The following is a 16,494-nucleotide window of genomic DNA, read 5'->3' as shown; positions in this document are numbered from 1 at the left end:
AAATGTGTTGTGCTATCCTGCTATAAACAAAAGTCCCTGAGTTTGCCATTAAACATATAGGCATGTACCAGGCCTTCTGCAACCACATGCTGTAGACTGATGAATCGGTGATAGCGTTATTTGGCCACAGTAACGATAGATGTATTTGTTGCAAACCAATAGGTAGCATTTCAGGAGATAAAACTCATAAGAACTATTGTAGTGGAAATGTTATAGTCTGGGGTTGCTTCCGGGCCTGGACCACTTGCAAGTCACCAAGTCAGCTATGAATCCTTTATCATATCAAAGTGTGCTTAATAGGAATTTGGGGTCATTTGTCCAAAAGGTGAAGCTGAAGTTTAAATGGCCTAGGGTGTCCATCTGCATGCCTCACTTTGCCTCACTGTGTCCATGTGCATGCCTCACTGTGCCCATGCCTCACTGTGTCCATGACTAGACTGACGTTTAATATGGGAGTCTATGGAAGGGGTGACCGGCTTTGAAAAAACTGTGCTCCCCAGCCATAGGTTCCCCAGATAACAAACGTTGTAGAGGAGAAATGGGGCTACATGTGTGCCAAGTTTGGGGTCCAGGGGACCTACGGCCAGCCGGTACCAGGTCCCCAAAATCTGGGAGATCAGGCGCAAAAAGGTAACTTGAATATAAGCCGAGGGGGGCATTTTCAGCACAAAAAAATGTGCTGAAAAAACTCAGCTTATACTCAAGTATATACGGTACTTTAGTTCCAATTGTCCAGCGCTGGCATCTTGTCCTTGGCTTTTGCCTGGTGTCGGTCTTTGACCGTCTTGATTGGTCTGTGTGGGTTGACGTCAGTGTGCCAGAATGTAAACTGAGCTGCGCATGCGTCTGCCTCCTACAATCACAGAACACTTTTCATTGTGGGAACTGATAGTACCGCTTCTATGAAAAGAGTACTGTACACTGTATTCACATATGGAAAAAAACATGGCTTTGGCTATGGTTCAGCTTTAAGTAGCTTATAAAATAAGGCCTTTTATATTTTGATACTTTTAACAACTGTGAATTTCCCTGTTGCATAGGCAGTTTTATTCAAAACAATGACTTATTCCTTTTTAATTACAGATTCTAACATATCAGCTGCTTCAAAAGTGGGGTGTAGAAGGCTTCCTGGAACATATTGATAGGTATTGTAATTTGTCTTTTTTATTTTAACAAGCAAATATGTGACTTTTCCCTAAACAAGTATTTTTGAAAGATGGCGCTAAATTACTTTGGTTTTGCCTAAAGATTTGGTTACATTACAGTATACAATCTAGTAAATTTAGATAGAATTGTTAAGAAATCTAAATGTGTGTGTTTTTTCCAAGTTCACTTGACTGTTGGGATTGTGATGAGCATGTACTTACATTCCCCACGCTCTTCAGCTGCCCTGATCTTTTGTCAGATTTTCCAGATAAATATTTTGACATGCTGATCAAGAGGGCTACAAAACGTCAGGCAAAGAAGGCATTGTCCATCAAAAACAAAATGGTTATGACATAGCCATTATAACCTAAACAGTGACTATATTATTAGAGATGAAGTGGTGTATAAATCAAAATACACTTAAATAAATCGAAATATTCTTAATTAGTACAAAAATTGCTCAAATAAGTATAATCCAATTAAATAGTAATTAAACAAAAACTATACCCTTCACACTCCCCCTTAAAATAAGACAATGTTGTCTTAACCACACCCAAAAAAAAAAAAAAAAAGATGTCCGGACATTAATACTAGTGTGTATATGACATAAGTCAGTTCCTCAGACAGACACTGATTGGGTGCTGGTAACTTTTGATATTCCAGTAGTACCGAAATTGACTTGTGTTAATATGCCTCCATTAAAACATCCTTAGCCATATAATACTTCTTAATAACCCTAAAAAGGGATCTATGATACTTCCTTTTCTCATGTATCTATAAAATCGGTGTTCTGTGCTTGTAGAAATATATACATGGATATAACGCTCTGATCATGCAAGCAGTTAGTGTAAGCATACATACTACCTGCCTTAGCTGAGACAAAAAGTGGATGTAAACCTGTAAACGAGGGAGGACTGACCATTGAGGCACTCGGGCACTGCCCTAGGGCCCCATGCCAATAGGGGGCCCCATCAGGGTTGCCAGGGACAGTATGTAAAAATCTGTGTTTTTTTTTTACATCTGTCCCTGATATGTCTGAAACCGACATGCTTTTTATATGAAAATCCTGAGATTTTATCTGCCCCGCCTCTGTACTGCCTCCTAGCGTGGGGGCCATCTGTAAGCCCAGGGGCCGCATAATCTTATATTGCCCGGGGGCCCCATGAGTTGTCAGAACGCCCCTGCCTGTAAACAAGCCTTTAATGTACAAAGATTTTTCACAATGTTGGAAAATCTTTGTAATTGATCCTCCTTTACTACCTTCCCTAAAAAGGACCCTTTACTATATGCTCCTAAGTAAAAGGTCTGTACCCCTGTCTTTGAGCTTGTACAGTTTTTTTTTTTTTAAATACTAGCTAAAGGGTGCTCATTCCAGAACTGGCATAATTGGGGTGGTTTAGGTTCAGGGGCACTGGGTATAAAGGTGGAGTAAGTTTCTAGCAGGCATAGGGTAACAGCAGAGGCATAGGTCATGGAGTAAAAAGGGGCAGGGGCCATGAGGGGGGGCACTTCAGTACCACCAGCAAAATTCTACTCCAGTATATTATCTCTTATGTCCGAATGATCATTTTTATGCGTATGTTTTGTGTCTAAAGCCTCGTACACGCGATCGGATTTCTGATGGAATCTAATCCGATGGATTTTTTCATTGGATATCCGATGAAGCTAACTTTCATCAGTCTTGCCTACACATCGTCAGTCAAAAATCCGACCGTGCCAAAACGCAGTGACATATAACACTACGACATGCTGAAAAAAATGAAGATCAATGCTTCCGAGCATGCGTCGACTTGATTCTGAGCATGCGTGGATTTTTGATCGATGGACTACCACACAGACGATCAATTTTTTTTATGGTTTTTTTTATCCATAGGAAAAATTTAAACATGTTCTATTTTTTTTCGCCGATGGAAAACAAACTGATGTGGCCCACACACGATCGGTTTGTCCGATGAATACAATCCATCGGTCTGTTTTCATCGGACAAACCGATCGTGTGTACAGGGCTTAACTCTTTATTTTCCCACAGTAATTTGTGTCATATAACATTTTTGCATTTCCTGATGTAAGACTTGCTCACACATACTGTCCATGCATAGTGATGAAAACCGGTGGGGGGGGGGGGGGGATTGGTGCAGGAGTTGTGGTGAAACAGGATTCATGCAGGTGTTGTGTTGAGAGTGAGGGTTGCTGGCATGATTGTAAGACAGGGGCAGTGTGCAGGTAGGATAGGGGAGGGGCAGTGTACATGTGAGCATTGGGTAAGAGTTGGGTGGGGGGTTGTACAGGAGCACTGGTGAAATCTGGGAAAGAGATGGGCCTATATGAGGTGGGAGCACAATAGTAGGAGAGGGATGGGATGCAGATGCATTGGTGAGATTGAGGGAAAACATGAACAGGTACAGTGCGGAGAGTTAGTTTATCAGTGTACAGGTACAGTAGTGGAAGAGGGGGAGTGCAGGAGTGGCGGGTGTTAAAGGGGGTGGCTTAGATGGTGGTTAGAGAGGGGAAGTACACACACAGATGGATATGAGAAAAGTATGGGGATGCAGGCAGGTGGTGAGAGAAGAGAGGTGCAGGCACATAGGGTGTTGAGAGAAGGGGGGATGGTGGTGAGAGAAGAGAGGCACAGGTGTATGCTGAGAAAAGGGGGTGCAGGCATAATGCATGCCAAGATAAGGGGGCCGCAGGTTCAATGAGTAGTGAGAGAAGGGGAACTGCAGGCACAGTGGATGCCAAGAGAAGAAGTGCAGGTGCAGTGGGTGGTGAGAACAATATATCTGCAGGTACAATGGATTCTGAGGCAAAGTGGGTGCAGCGTAGTGGTTGGTGAGAGAAGAGGGTTGCAGGCACAATGTATTGGGTGCAGAGAGAAAGTGGGTGCAGACACAATAAATGATAAGAACTTGCTACTGGAGGCAGAATCTTCCGGTGGCAAAACAAACAAAGACATTCTGCTCAATGGTGAAGTGAAACAAAACAAAACTCTAACATTGCTTTTATATTTGTTAATGTCTCTGGGTTTTTCAGTGTAATAGACTTCTACAGATCACAGAAGGATGCCATACTCACTTCTGCAGATAAGTGGCTAACAGGTTGGTGGACTGCTAAATTAATTAATGTGATTTTTCATTAAAAAAAATGAACTTAAAATTGATGTTTCCAATATATGACTATGTGTAGAACCAAAATGTCAAGAACATATAAAATATATCACTGATAGTGCCCCCAGGAAATATAACAAATGTTAAAATGGGTTAGCTTTACAGCGTCTAGCAAAAACGAAAATACACATTTTGGGTGCACTGATCCTTTAACACAGGTTTCAAACTTGCGCCCCTTTCGCTGTTGCGAAACTACAAGTCCCATGAGGCATTGCAAGACTGACAGTTACAAGCATGACACCCACAGGCAGAGGCATGATGGGACTTGTAGTTCCGCAACAGCTGGAGGGATGCCAGTTTGACACACCTGCAAGTTTAACACCTAAAAAAGGGGAAATGGGAAGTTTGATCCAAAAAAACAACCATATAATGAGATTTTAGTGGATAAGCACTTGGACAATTCTGCAATTCTGTACCCAGTAGTATTTGGGAGGCAGAAATAAAGAGCTATGAATTATATCTATGAGTTTCTGCTTTATCAATAGATATTAGCTGAATACTCTATTACATTGAATATTCCAACTTTTACAATTGCTAGGAATGCTGACATTGGTCTTCCATGATCTATCTATACGATAGCCAGTGTTCCAAATAAGATTAGTAATTGGTAGGGGAAACGTCTCTATTCATACAAAGTGGTTTTAACTTGCGTGAGATTATTTGGGATTATACAGGGATACAGTAAAAGTACGCACCTATATCACATTGTCAAATGGTTTCTTTGTCTTTTTCATAAGGTTTGGCTGAGTGGCACAGTCCTTCCGCTGGCATGTTCCTGTGGATGAAGATCAAGGGAGTCCCTGATACTCATCAAATGATCATGCAAAAAGCATTAAGTAACCAGGTAAATAGTAAACAAGGTAGGGATACCATTTTTCATGCTGTATCTCCCTGCAGCATGGTGCTTACATATTGCAAGTAAAAAGTCATTCATTTCCTGCATTTTCCCATTTTCAGTGGTCAGTGGGATCTGAACAGCAACTTGCAAAGCTTTCTTCCTAGTGGCCTTGTCACCTGGAAGAACTTCACTACAAGACACTCATCTTACCCTGTATGCTGTCCATTCAATCATTGGGTTGAAAAAAAATTACTAGATTTCCCCCATCCACACATTCGAGGTGGATGGGGGAATCGCTCCCTCCACAGCGCTATTGTGCTATATCTGCCCGCTGGCAGAATACAATAATCTGTCTTGCCAGTTTTAGCCAGCAGCATTGATCGTTCTGGAAAAATCCAACAGGGTGGTTGTACACAAGTCGATCGATAGATGCCTATCTGGGCCTTTTTCTGCGTGTATTTCCACTTTTACAGCCAAATTGGCATTATACCTACTTTATATTTGTTACATATTCCCTTTAAAACAGCATAACTTAAAAAAGAAAAAAAAAAGTTTAAAAATTGCTGGGTATCCTTTACGCTTTTTACTTGCTTAAAAATCCTACCTGGCGTTCCTTTGCTTGAAGCCGCCGGTAATGGCACATCTAACTGGAGCAACGGCACGACGTGCCATTGCTTCAGTGCGCATTTGTGCCGATCACTTCAGCACATGCAGACACAGGTATATTTCCTAAACTGTTCAGGTTTAGGAGATATGCAGGAAAGCTACAGGTAAGCCTTAAAGGGGTTGTGAAGGTACAATTTTGTTTTCCCTAAATAGCTTCCTTTACCTTAGTGCAGTCCTCCTTCACTTACCTCATCCTTCCATTTTGCTTTTTAATGTCCTTATTTCTTCTGAGAAATCCTCATTTCCTGTTCTTCTGTCCGTAACTCCACACAGTAATGCAAGGCTTTCTCCCTGGTGTGGAGTGTCGTGCTCGCCCCCTCCCTTGGACTACAGGAGAGTCAGGACGCTCTCTACGTTGCAGATAGAGAAAGGAGCTGTGTGTTAGTGGGCGTCCTGACTCTCTAGTAGTCCAAGGGAGGGGGCAAGCACAACACTCCACACCAGGGAGAAAGCCTTGCATTACGGCGGTGAGTTACAGACAGAAGAACAGGAAGTGAGGATTTCTCAGAAGAAATAAGAACATTTAAAAGCAAAATCGAAGGATGAGGTAAGTGAAGGAGGACTGCACTAAGGTAAAGGAAGCTATTTAGGAAAAAAAATTCCTTCACAACCCCTTTAATATAGGCTTACCTGTAGCATAAACTTGTTGTTATAATGGGTTTACAACCACTTTAAGGTAAGTCGTTCATATTGTCTTAGTATACTGGACATTATGATTTTTACTTGCAGGGGGAAGTTTTGTTTTGTCCCAAACTTTACCACAGCTTTAAGTAAAAGTATTTATATGTTTGCCCGTCATATAAGCAAGGCAGCACTACTGAAGGAGTCGTCTCCCTTAGGACTTCTTGTTTTTATAGACTCTACTCATTTGATCAGCGTGGTCTGAAAGCCAAATTAGGAATGATGAAAGAGGATATTGTGTGATCTTCTTAGCTCTCTGGGAACCTAGCAGCCAGAGCAGATTCCAAACTGCTTCTATGGGAATAGACATGTTTGCTAGAATTATTGAGTAAGTTAACTGTGGAATTTCTTACTATAGATATATATACACATAGAAATGCTGGGAATGATAAAAAGGATATATATCTTATGCATTGAAAGGGCAGGAGAATGTTTGACCATAATAATGTTTAAGTGCAAATATATAAAACTATCTAGCTAGACCAATCATGTAGTGTTTGTTAGACATTTTTATCACACTTTATAGGCTGAATAATGTGTATCATCATAATTGCTCTTTCTTCCTCACCTTTCTTTGTAATGTATTGCTTACCATACCATGTGCAGAAATGCTGAATGTCTTATATATATATGTCCTATATACAGGTTCTTTTAGTTCCTGGTTCTGCGTTCAGTACTGACAGTTCAGAGCCCAGCCCTTATGTGAGAGCTTCTTTCTCTTTGTCTTCTCCAGAACAAATAGACCTGGTAAGAAAAGTTTTTTGCAGTATATATTTCAACCCAATTAGGAGTAGCACAGAAATGTATCTGTTTGCAGTGCAGCTGGGCAGAATTGGATGGACTGAGCACAACTCAAAAGCTGAACTCTGGGATAAGCAAATACTGTGTAAATACATGAGGCATGTGGAAGGCTGACTGCAGGTCAGCCTGAATTTGTAGGAGGAGTCGGGAGGTATTTAAACCCACCCTCTATCCTCCTTTCTGGGCGACAGTTCTCTCGTGTGACGCCTCCCATGTTACAGGTCACTTTCTGTGCGACCGTGACATCATTTCCCGTTGCCTTTCATTTGCTCACGCTTCGCCCACGGTGGCCGGCATGGGTGGTCAGGTAGAGAGAGGACACGGGGTAGAGGTAGGTAAGATGGGAGGTGAGTTGTGGGGGATAGTTGTTTGCTGGAGCATGCAAGATTCACAGGGGGCATGTCTACAGGTTTGTGTTGCATAGCAGGGCATATCGGGACATTGGGCAGCATTGTCATGTGTGGTATGAATCTCTGTGTCTGGAGGGGGAAGGGGTTGTTTAGGGGTGTTTCCTGCATGGTGGGGAGGTGGTGGCAGTGTGTGTGTCACTCTCGGGGCTGGTCGGGGGGCTGGGGCCTGCTCCCCCCCCCCAGTACAGCAAATATAGATCAGACAGTACGTCCTTCCTTCCCTATATTAGGTACTGGCAGTAATTAGACTCGCACTTGTCAATCAGCTTTCTCATTCTATCTCCCCTGTCTCAGAATTCTGGTTTGAGTGTGTATGTGCTCAGTATTCAGTTTGTGAGCTCAGTGAGTGTATGTATTCAGTCAGAGACTGTATGCTATTTAAATTCATGTTTCTCATGCGATTCACGTTTCTCATGCAATTCGTGTTCTCATGCGGTTACGTTTCTTATGGTATTCATGTTCTCATGCAATTTTGTTTCTCATGGTATTCGTGTTCTCATGTGATTACGTTTCTCATGCGATTACGTTTCTCATGGTATTCGTTTTCATGCGGTTCATGTTTTCATGTTTCTCATGCGATTACGTTTCTTACGGTATTCATGTTTTGGATTCATGTTCTCATGCGATTACGTTTCTCAAGTGTTTACGTTTCTCATGTTCTCGGGTGTTTAAGTTTCTCGTGCAATTTTACGTTTCTCATGCAATTTATGTTCTCATGTTTTTTTCGTTTCTCATGCTATTCATGTTCTCGAGTGTTTCCGTTTCTCATGCCTCTTTAGGTTTCGCATGCAGTTTTCATTCGTGATGTTTTCCTAGTTGGTAGTATTGGTATGTTCATGTTGGATTCATAGCGTTTCACTGCTGGGGGGTCACCCATCACGTTTATGGGTACCAACGGATTGAGATGAGCATTTCTAATTGGCTTGTACGGTGGCAAGTCTTCTCATACGTTTCATGCATCTTGACATTTCACTACTCATATAATGGCCTGACACGTTTTCAGGTTCATCAGGCCTGAGTTTACGTTTTTAATTTGCCTGCTACGCCTCAGGTTGCTTGGCCTTTGCAAATTCATAGGATTGTCACATTGTCTTTTCTGCTCATACTTTGTATTTTCGGTACGTTTTGTTCATTTTTCACATTGTAGGTTACAACGTCACACCACGGCAGTGTTCCTATCACGTTATTCCCGAGACTGTCATGGTTAGTCCTACACTTACGTACATTTTATTTTCATTGTCTTTGCATACATGTCAGGTTCATCTCTTCACTTTAGATCTTATGGCTACGCTCCACTGCTGGTTACCTGTCTCATTAATGGGTACAGACGGATTGAGATGTTTGTTTCTAATTGGCTTGTGCGGTGGCAAGTCCCCTCATCCGCTTCTCATGGCTTTACTTACGTTTTCATACGTTGTGTAATCTTACTACTTGCATCACTTGCCTGACACGTCTTCAGGTTCATAGGCTTGAGTGTTATGTTTTTAATTGGCCTGATTTGCCTCAGGTTGCTCAGCCTCGCTAGTTTCTTGAGACTGACACGTTTTCAGTCTTGTGCTACGTATTCTTTCCTGCACAACGTTACTGCATTTGTTAATTCACGGACACCTGCGTAAGTAGCAGTAAGGGAATGTAGATATTTTCCTTTTCCTAAGGTAAGTTGGGGTTCGTTGGTTATCTTTCGTTTAACTGTGTTGTTCTTGTTCGCAGAGGTCATGTCACGGGCAGCAGATATCAAAGACTTTGCCGCAACCCGTCCTTCTCCGGTTAGGGGTTCTTAATATGGTAGCTCGCCCTCTTTAAAAACCTCCCGATTCGGCCGTCTCTTTTGCTACAGATGAAGCTTGATCTACAAGTCATTTTCAATTCAGCCTAGGAAGCTCATGACTCGGCCAGGGATATCTTCCAGGCTTTTCTATCTCGATATTCTGGGTTCTTTTGTTACAAACATTCAGTATCTACTTGCGTTCATTGTCTTTTTTTGCCACTTTCAGCTCCAGCGGGCCTAGAAGCTGGTGCCCGGTCACAGCCTTAGACCGGCTCATGGTGACTTTTGCAGATGTACCCAGGGATAGGCCACTTTTCCTTTCCCTAGTACTCCATTCTTTGCTAGCACAGGACATGACACGTAGCCATTCCCTGCTGCCTAACTAGGGTGGCACTTTAATGTTCACTCCGGCCATGCTTTCAGTGCAGGTGCAGTTTAATTTCCGGACATATCCCGGATCCACATGTTTGTCACAGGCATTCTTGCGTTGGCGGCTTGAGGTTGCATATGGTTACTTTCATTTTAATCTCTTGCCAGCTCATCCTACTGTCTTATTTTTACCCCCTTTTAGGCATACTGACCATGTGACCCCGGCACACCTCAGGTCACTTTACCTGATTTCCCCTCAGACCTTTCCCTAGCGCGATTACCTGAGACTCTGAGTACAAGTGGAAGGCTGACTGCAGGTCGGGAGGTATTTAAACCCGCCCTCTATCCTCCTTTCTGGGCGACGGTGCTCTCGTGTCCCACCCACCCTTCCCCTTTTTTCATGCTATTTCCTCTCTTTTACTTTACTTTACTCTTTTACTCTTGGTTTTGCATCCTGTAAGACTGGTCACTGCTGCTGTCCATTTCTGTAGGGTGACTGGTCTTGTCTCTGCCCTGCCCTGTAGTTTTCTGCAGACAGCCTCTAGTGGATGCCTGCTTAGGCACCCCTACAGATCTGCTCTCTAGGGCTATGTACAACACAATGATCATGTCACCATTATTTTTGCAAGGTCAGATCTGTGTTTGGGAAGGGATTTGGTGTGCATAACGTTGAATAATATTCTTTATGGCTATTGAGAAATCTATTTTAAGTGGTTAAAGTTGAGCTCCTCGTACAAGAACTTTAAATGGTTGTAGTTCTATACCTTCTTTTAAAGCGCCCCTTGGCGCTCATGTGACCGGCAGCCTTTCTCCTCTCTCAATCTGACAGCTACAGCGGGAGGGGCTGAGAATCCCCCGCTGACATCAGTTGGGATGAGAGGAGGAGAGAGGCAACCGGTCACGTGAGCACCGAGGGGCGCTGTGAAATAAGGTATAGAATGGCATTTAATTTATAAAGCGCACACACAGGGGCCCCTATCAATGAACAGAAAGGATTGTGTGAAGATTTAAAATAATTTTTAGCAGCAGGAGGGAAGGGGCGGCTCACACACAGACTTGCTGACAGGCAGAGAGAGTACGGGGGAGAGCAGAGAAGAGAGCTGCGGATGACAGAGGTATGTAAACTGACCACGGTGTCAGGGCTCAGCAGCCATGATAAACCGTGATCAGTTTACAGGGGGAGGGCAGAACCAGGCAGGACCTGCCAGGTATTTCAGGTAAATAACATGTTTTAAAGGAACAGCGACTTTTTTTTTTTTTTTTTTTTTAGACCGCTTGCAACACTCTGCTGTGGGCTTTCAATGGTTAAGGACTGGTACACACTGGTGCGATGTCAGAGATCAGATGTGATTCGCACCACACTGCAGTGAAAATCATATGCGATCTCTGTGCAATGCGATTTCAGCCATAAAGATTGTATTGTCTGAATTTGCATCAAACTTATACATTACCCTTTTTTATGTCTGCAGCAGAATCGGATCGCATGGGTGTTCAAAACCCATGCGATCTGATTCCTGTCCGAGTTTGCATATCGCACTGTGGCTTTAACTGGTAATTGTGCGGTCATGCAATGCTGTACCCAAACAAAATTTGTGTCCTTTTTTTCCCACAAATAGAGCTTTCTTTTGGTGGTATTTGATCAACTGTGTAAAAAAAAAATGCAATACGCGTATATTTATTGGTTTGCGCAAAAGTTATAGAATATACTATGGTACATTTACTGGAATTACACACCTTTTAGTTTATGACTGCCTATCATTTCTTGAGGTGCTAAAATGGCAGGACAGTACAAAACCCCTCCAAATTACCCCTTTTTGGAAAGTAGACACCCCAAGGAATTTGCTGAGAGGCATGTTAAGCCCATTCAATATGTTTTAAAGTGATTAAAAAAAAGAAAAAAAAATCAACTCCTCACTACCTATCAGTTTTGAAGACCATGAAATGCCAAGATAGCAATTTTTTTTATTATAATGCACAAAAACACACTGTTGCCCAAATGTTTGCTATCTTTGTACTCGGCATAAGATCATCTTTTATATTTCACCAAACACAACATTTTAAAATTAAGCACACCTGTGCAGCGATGACCAATTATATAGAGAAGATAGTCACCGCTCCAATTAGGTATGTGGATGAATCCGTATCTTCTCAGAGAAACCCAGGTGCCGGCAATGCACGAAGCAATTGTAGAAAGAAATGTTTGGACAGCTGCACTCTGGAAAAACCTTCTTGGTTGCCTTTTATTGATAAAAGTATTCAAACGCCACACATCACAGCAAAGACAGGAAGTTTCGCACTACAATCAGTGCTTACTCATAGCTGAGCTATGAGTAAGCACTGATTGTAGTGCGAAACGTCAGCTGTATGCCTTTACAGGTTACCACTTTAGATTTACAGAGGAGGTATATTGCTAGAATTACTGCCCTCGGTCTGATACCTCACATACATGGCCGACGCTTGCATTCACCTTTTGTGCACAGGGGACAGGGGTGCTTTCATTTATTTTTATTTATTTTTAATTATTAATTTGACGTTTTATTTTTACACTGTCCCTTTCATTTCTTTTTTTTTTTTTTTTTTTTTTTTTTTTTAATCATTTTTATTGTTATCACAGGGGATGTAAATATCCCCTATGATATCAATATGTAGTGACAGGTACTCTCTTTTTTTAACATTTGGGGTCTAGATCTCTCCTCAGCCCTTAAAGCTTTTGACCACACCAAGATCAGTGTGATAAGATGCTTTCCCAATTTCCCAATGGCGCTGTTTATATTCGGCGAAACCAAAGTCATGAAATGCTTGCAGTTTCCTGTTTCTTAGGCCATAGAGATGATTGGAGCCATTCCAGTTTCTCTATGGTCAGCTGGCGGAACCACCGGCTGCATTCTTGGGTTCATCGGTGGAACAGGAGAGCCAGAGAAGACATGGAAGACGACGGGAGGGGGGGGGGTCTTCCCTCCCACTACTTGCAAAAGCAGTCTAGCAGTTAATTAGCTGCAAGGATTGCTTTTACATGAAAGCTGACTACTGGCTGAAAAAAAACGATACCAAGATGATACCTAAACCTTCCGGCATAATTCTGGTATAATCACTCAAAGTCCAACAACATACCAGAACGTGGCTGGTCCTTGTTGGGCATATGTTGTAATGTTTTTTTCTTTTTTTTTTTTTCATGCAGCCTGTGGGTTAAATAAAAAAGAGAACCTAACCGATTCCTCCATTCACAGTGATCAGAATAACGCCCTGCATCCACCCACTTCTGATGATGGGCATACATGCACCGTTCTTTCTTTTTTTTTTGTTTGTTTGTTTTTTTGTTTTGTTTTTTTCGTTCAGCCCATTCAGATTGATCAATGTGGATGAAGATATAGTGTACCTCTGTTTTGGACATTTTGGGCTCTAAATTTATAGGTACAGTTAGCGTGACTCACAGGTAAAAGAGCACCTGGTTGTCGGCAACTGCTTGAATCACTACAAAAAAATATTAACTGTGAGTGCTAGCAGGGATCAGGCGTGACTCTGCTAATGCTCCAGTTTTGTGTGCTGTGTTTTGTAAGTGACAGTGATCTATTGATACTGCACTTGTCTGGACTGGCCTGAGGGGCTAAACGCAGGTGCTGGCAGGTGTCTGGGCTGATAATGCGAACGCCATGTTTTTGGGGACACTATACTATTGGGGACGCTAGTATAGATCTGATCAGATCAAAGATATTGATCTGTTCAAACTCTATTCTAGTAAGGGAGGTGTATGGTGTGTGTGTGTTAGCGCTACTGGCAACCAAAGGGTTAAAATCTGACACTGAAGTTAACTGACGCTGACACCTAACTGACACTAACTAGCTAACCCATGACACTAATACAGTGATCAGAAAAAAGATCTGTACCCTATACTTATGTCACAGTGACAGGGAGTGAAAGGGTTAACTGGGGGTGATCAATGGGTTAAACCTTTATATGAAGGGTACCCTAAACCTAAATCTGGGCCTACCACTAACTGCCCTAACACTGATTAGTGTCACAAGTGACACCAGTATAGTGATCAGTGAAAAATCTGAAAACTGCACTTGGTGACACTGTGACAGGGAGTGAAAGGGTTAACTGGGGGGGGGGGGGGTCGATCAGGCCTGGACCGACCAGCAGGTCCAGGCCAGAAATCATTGGCCTGGGCCTGTAGATCGATCGGTTCTGTAATGAATCCGATCGCTGAATCCGATACTGCGACAGGTTGGCTCGGCTGTGTGAATTACCGTCCCGGTACGTCACTCACGCCTGCTAGTAGGGGGGCGTGCGCGCAATCGTCCCTACCCACGGGCACGAGTGATGTACCGGTATGGTGATTCGCGCAGCAGAGCCAACCTGCCGCACGGATTTGGCAATTGGATCTATTACAGTATAACTGCGGCCGCTGGTCGGCACTTAGTTAACAATGCTGGTGCCCAAAAGGTGTCTGTGCTCCTTCATCCAGAGTGGAGGCACTCTAATGCAGGAGGTGTGTTACTGGCCAGATCACCAGGTGAAAACAGAGAGGAAAAGAAAACAAATGCAGCCACCAAATCTAATGATTGGTAAGCTGCCATATATAACATTTTTGGTAACGTACAGTATTTCTTGCTCTCTGCAGACCGAGGTAAGTTTTATAGCCTCTTGTTGTGTAAAGAATAAAATACACCACATAGGGCTTAATGTATGAACACATGCTTACCAAAAAACTGATTCTTCCATAGCAGCCAAATGATTTAGAATTTCAGAACAGAACTGATACTGATTGGAGCTAAGTAGTTCATAGCAAAAAAAAGAAAACTGCTGGTATACAAAATGTGGGGAACGCCAAGTTGGATATTATTATAAATTGTGTTTGACATTGCATAATTGATTTTTTTTCTTTTTTTTTTCTTTTACAGGGACTTCAAAGACTGTCATCACTTATCATTGCAGAAAGAAAATGAATGCTGCTGGAGAGATAAATTAGGGACATGTTACATAATGGCTCTTTTACAAATCGGTGTTCCAATATTGGTACTTTTTACACCCCCTTAAAATCATTGTGCCCACATTTGATATTTCATAGAGAAAGATTTGCTATAAAACATAATAAAAATAATGTAGGCATTGAAAAGCCCATATAGAGAAAGAAAGAAACTAAACCTTTTAACTTTCAAAAGTCATTCTAATGTACATTTTTCTCCACTGGCCTACGTTCAGGTTCTCGCTGTGCTGTTATGGTTTAATGTGGTTTGTAATTTGTGCAGGACTCAGTACAAAGTGGGGTAACAGGTTCCTAGGTTCTCCTTGTGGAACAGATTTTATGATACAGTACCAGAATCTAGGGGCCGTTCTCATGCTGCTTACAATAAGTATCAAAGGACCACAAGTTGGACACCAAGGTTTTAAAGTTTGCAAAATGAACCTGTACGCAATGCTAAGCTGGTCAACTGCCATTTACAGTGAGAATCTGGCAGCCCCAGGGGGTGTATTAAGCGATTAATCGCCTGTGCTAGTTAAATGTTTTTTTTTTTTTTAGATTTAAAGATTTAGATTTAAAGGTGATGCTTAATATCAGAATTAATATAATTAGTATAATAACATTTGTTTTTTGTTGTTTTTCCTAGTCGTACAGAACAATTGTACGTGTAGCAAATTTGCTGTCAATTTCTTCTATAAATCTACCCCTAGGTGTCTTCAAGCATATTTAGCTTTTTCTTAAAACACCCAGGAGACTATAATAAGCCTATATGAAATACATGATCTGCATTGTAGATTGTCATACTCAGTCCTGCAGCCCAACATTTTAAATGATTTATTATCTGAATTTTCGGTGTTCTCTGCGTGCCCTAAGGCAAAGCTAAACCTGCCCATAAGCACCTGGATTTGCCTGCTGATGCACATGTGACGTTTTATGAGGTTTGATACTAATACAGTCACATATGAAAAATGTTTGTCCTACCTCTTTTTATAGTTAGAATCTTTTAAAGTATTCCTGCTTTAGGATATATATGGGGGTGTCATTGTCCATCTTCTTAAAAAAAATGCTAGTTGCTAAACTGTTGTGCTGACTCTCAAGCCGCGTACACGCGGTCGATCCATCTGATGAGAATGGTCCGACGGACCGTTTTCATCGGTTCACCGCTGAAGCAGACCGACGGTCTGATGTGTGTACACACCATCAGTTCAAAACCCGATCGGTTCAGAACGCGGTGACGTAAAACACGCGACGTGCTGAAAAAAAACGAAGTTTGATGCTTCCAAGCATGCGTCGACTTGATTCTGAGCATGCGCGGGTTTTGAACCGATTCTTTTGTGTACTAACCATCAGTTTTGACCGATGGTCAGCCGTCCATCGGTTCGATTTTAAAGCAAGTTCTAAAACTTTAGTCTGAAGGACAAAAGTCCGATGGGTCGTACACACGGTCAGTTTGGACCGATGAAACTGGACTTCGGTCCGTTTTCATCGGTTTGGACCGGTCGTGTGTACGCGGCCTTAGATTTCATTGCTTTGCCTTAAAACACAAAACAAGTGTGCTGATAAGTCAGAGAAGGGGCAGAAGTCCTTTTCTGCATATGTGTTCCAGTTCACCGACTCAAAGTATTGAAGCTGAAGGTCAACATGACAGATCCAGTATCTAGCAACAGTGGCTGCCCCTTCTTTTTTAA

The 16,494-nt window shown here is 42.2% G+C and overlaps 1 protein-coding gene across 2 annotated transcripts in view; it reads left to right on the top strand.

Moving 5' to 3' along the window:
• AADAT (aminoadipate aminotransferase) overlaps positions 1-15,779 on the top strand; it is a 60,725-nt gene extending 44,946 nt beyond the window's left edge. For both annotated transcript variants that reach the window (XM_040333255.1, XM_040333265.1), the window contains exons 10-14: positions 1,084-1,145; positions 4,177-4,241; positions 5,048-5,154; positions 7,141-7,242; positions 14,745-15,779. In XM_040333255.1, coding sequence (XP_040189189.1) covers positions 1,084-1,145; positions 4,177-4,241; positions 5,048-5,154; positions 7,141-7,242; positions 14,745-14,789 — 381 coding nt within the window. In that variant the 3' untranslated portion in view covers positions 14,790-15,779. The remainder of the gene's footprint in view (positions 1-1,083; positions 1,146-4,176; positions 4,242-5,047; positions 5,155-7,140; positions 7,243-14,744) is intronic.
• The last annotated feature ends 715 nt before the right edge of the window (positions 15,780-16,494 follow it).

The sequence above is a fragment of the Rana temporaria genome, chromosome 1 (assembly GCF_905171775.1).
Source record: "Rana temporaria chromosome 1, aRanTem1.1, whole genome shotgun sequence".
Lineage (NCBI taxonomy): Eukaryota > Metazoa > Chordata > Amphibia > Anura > Ranidae > Rana > Rana temporaria.
Note: the sequence above shows the minus strand (reverse complement) of the source record. Positions and strands in the feature narration are given on the sequence as shown.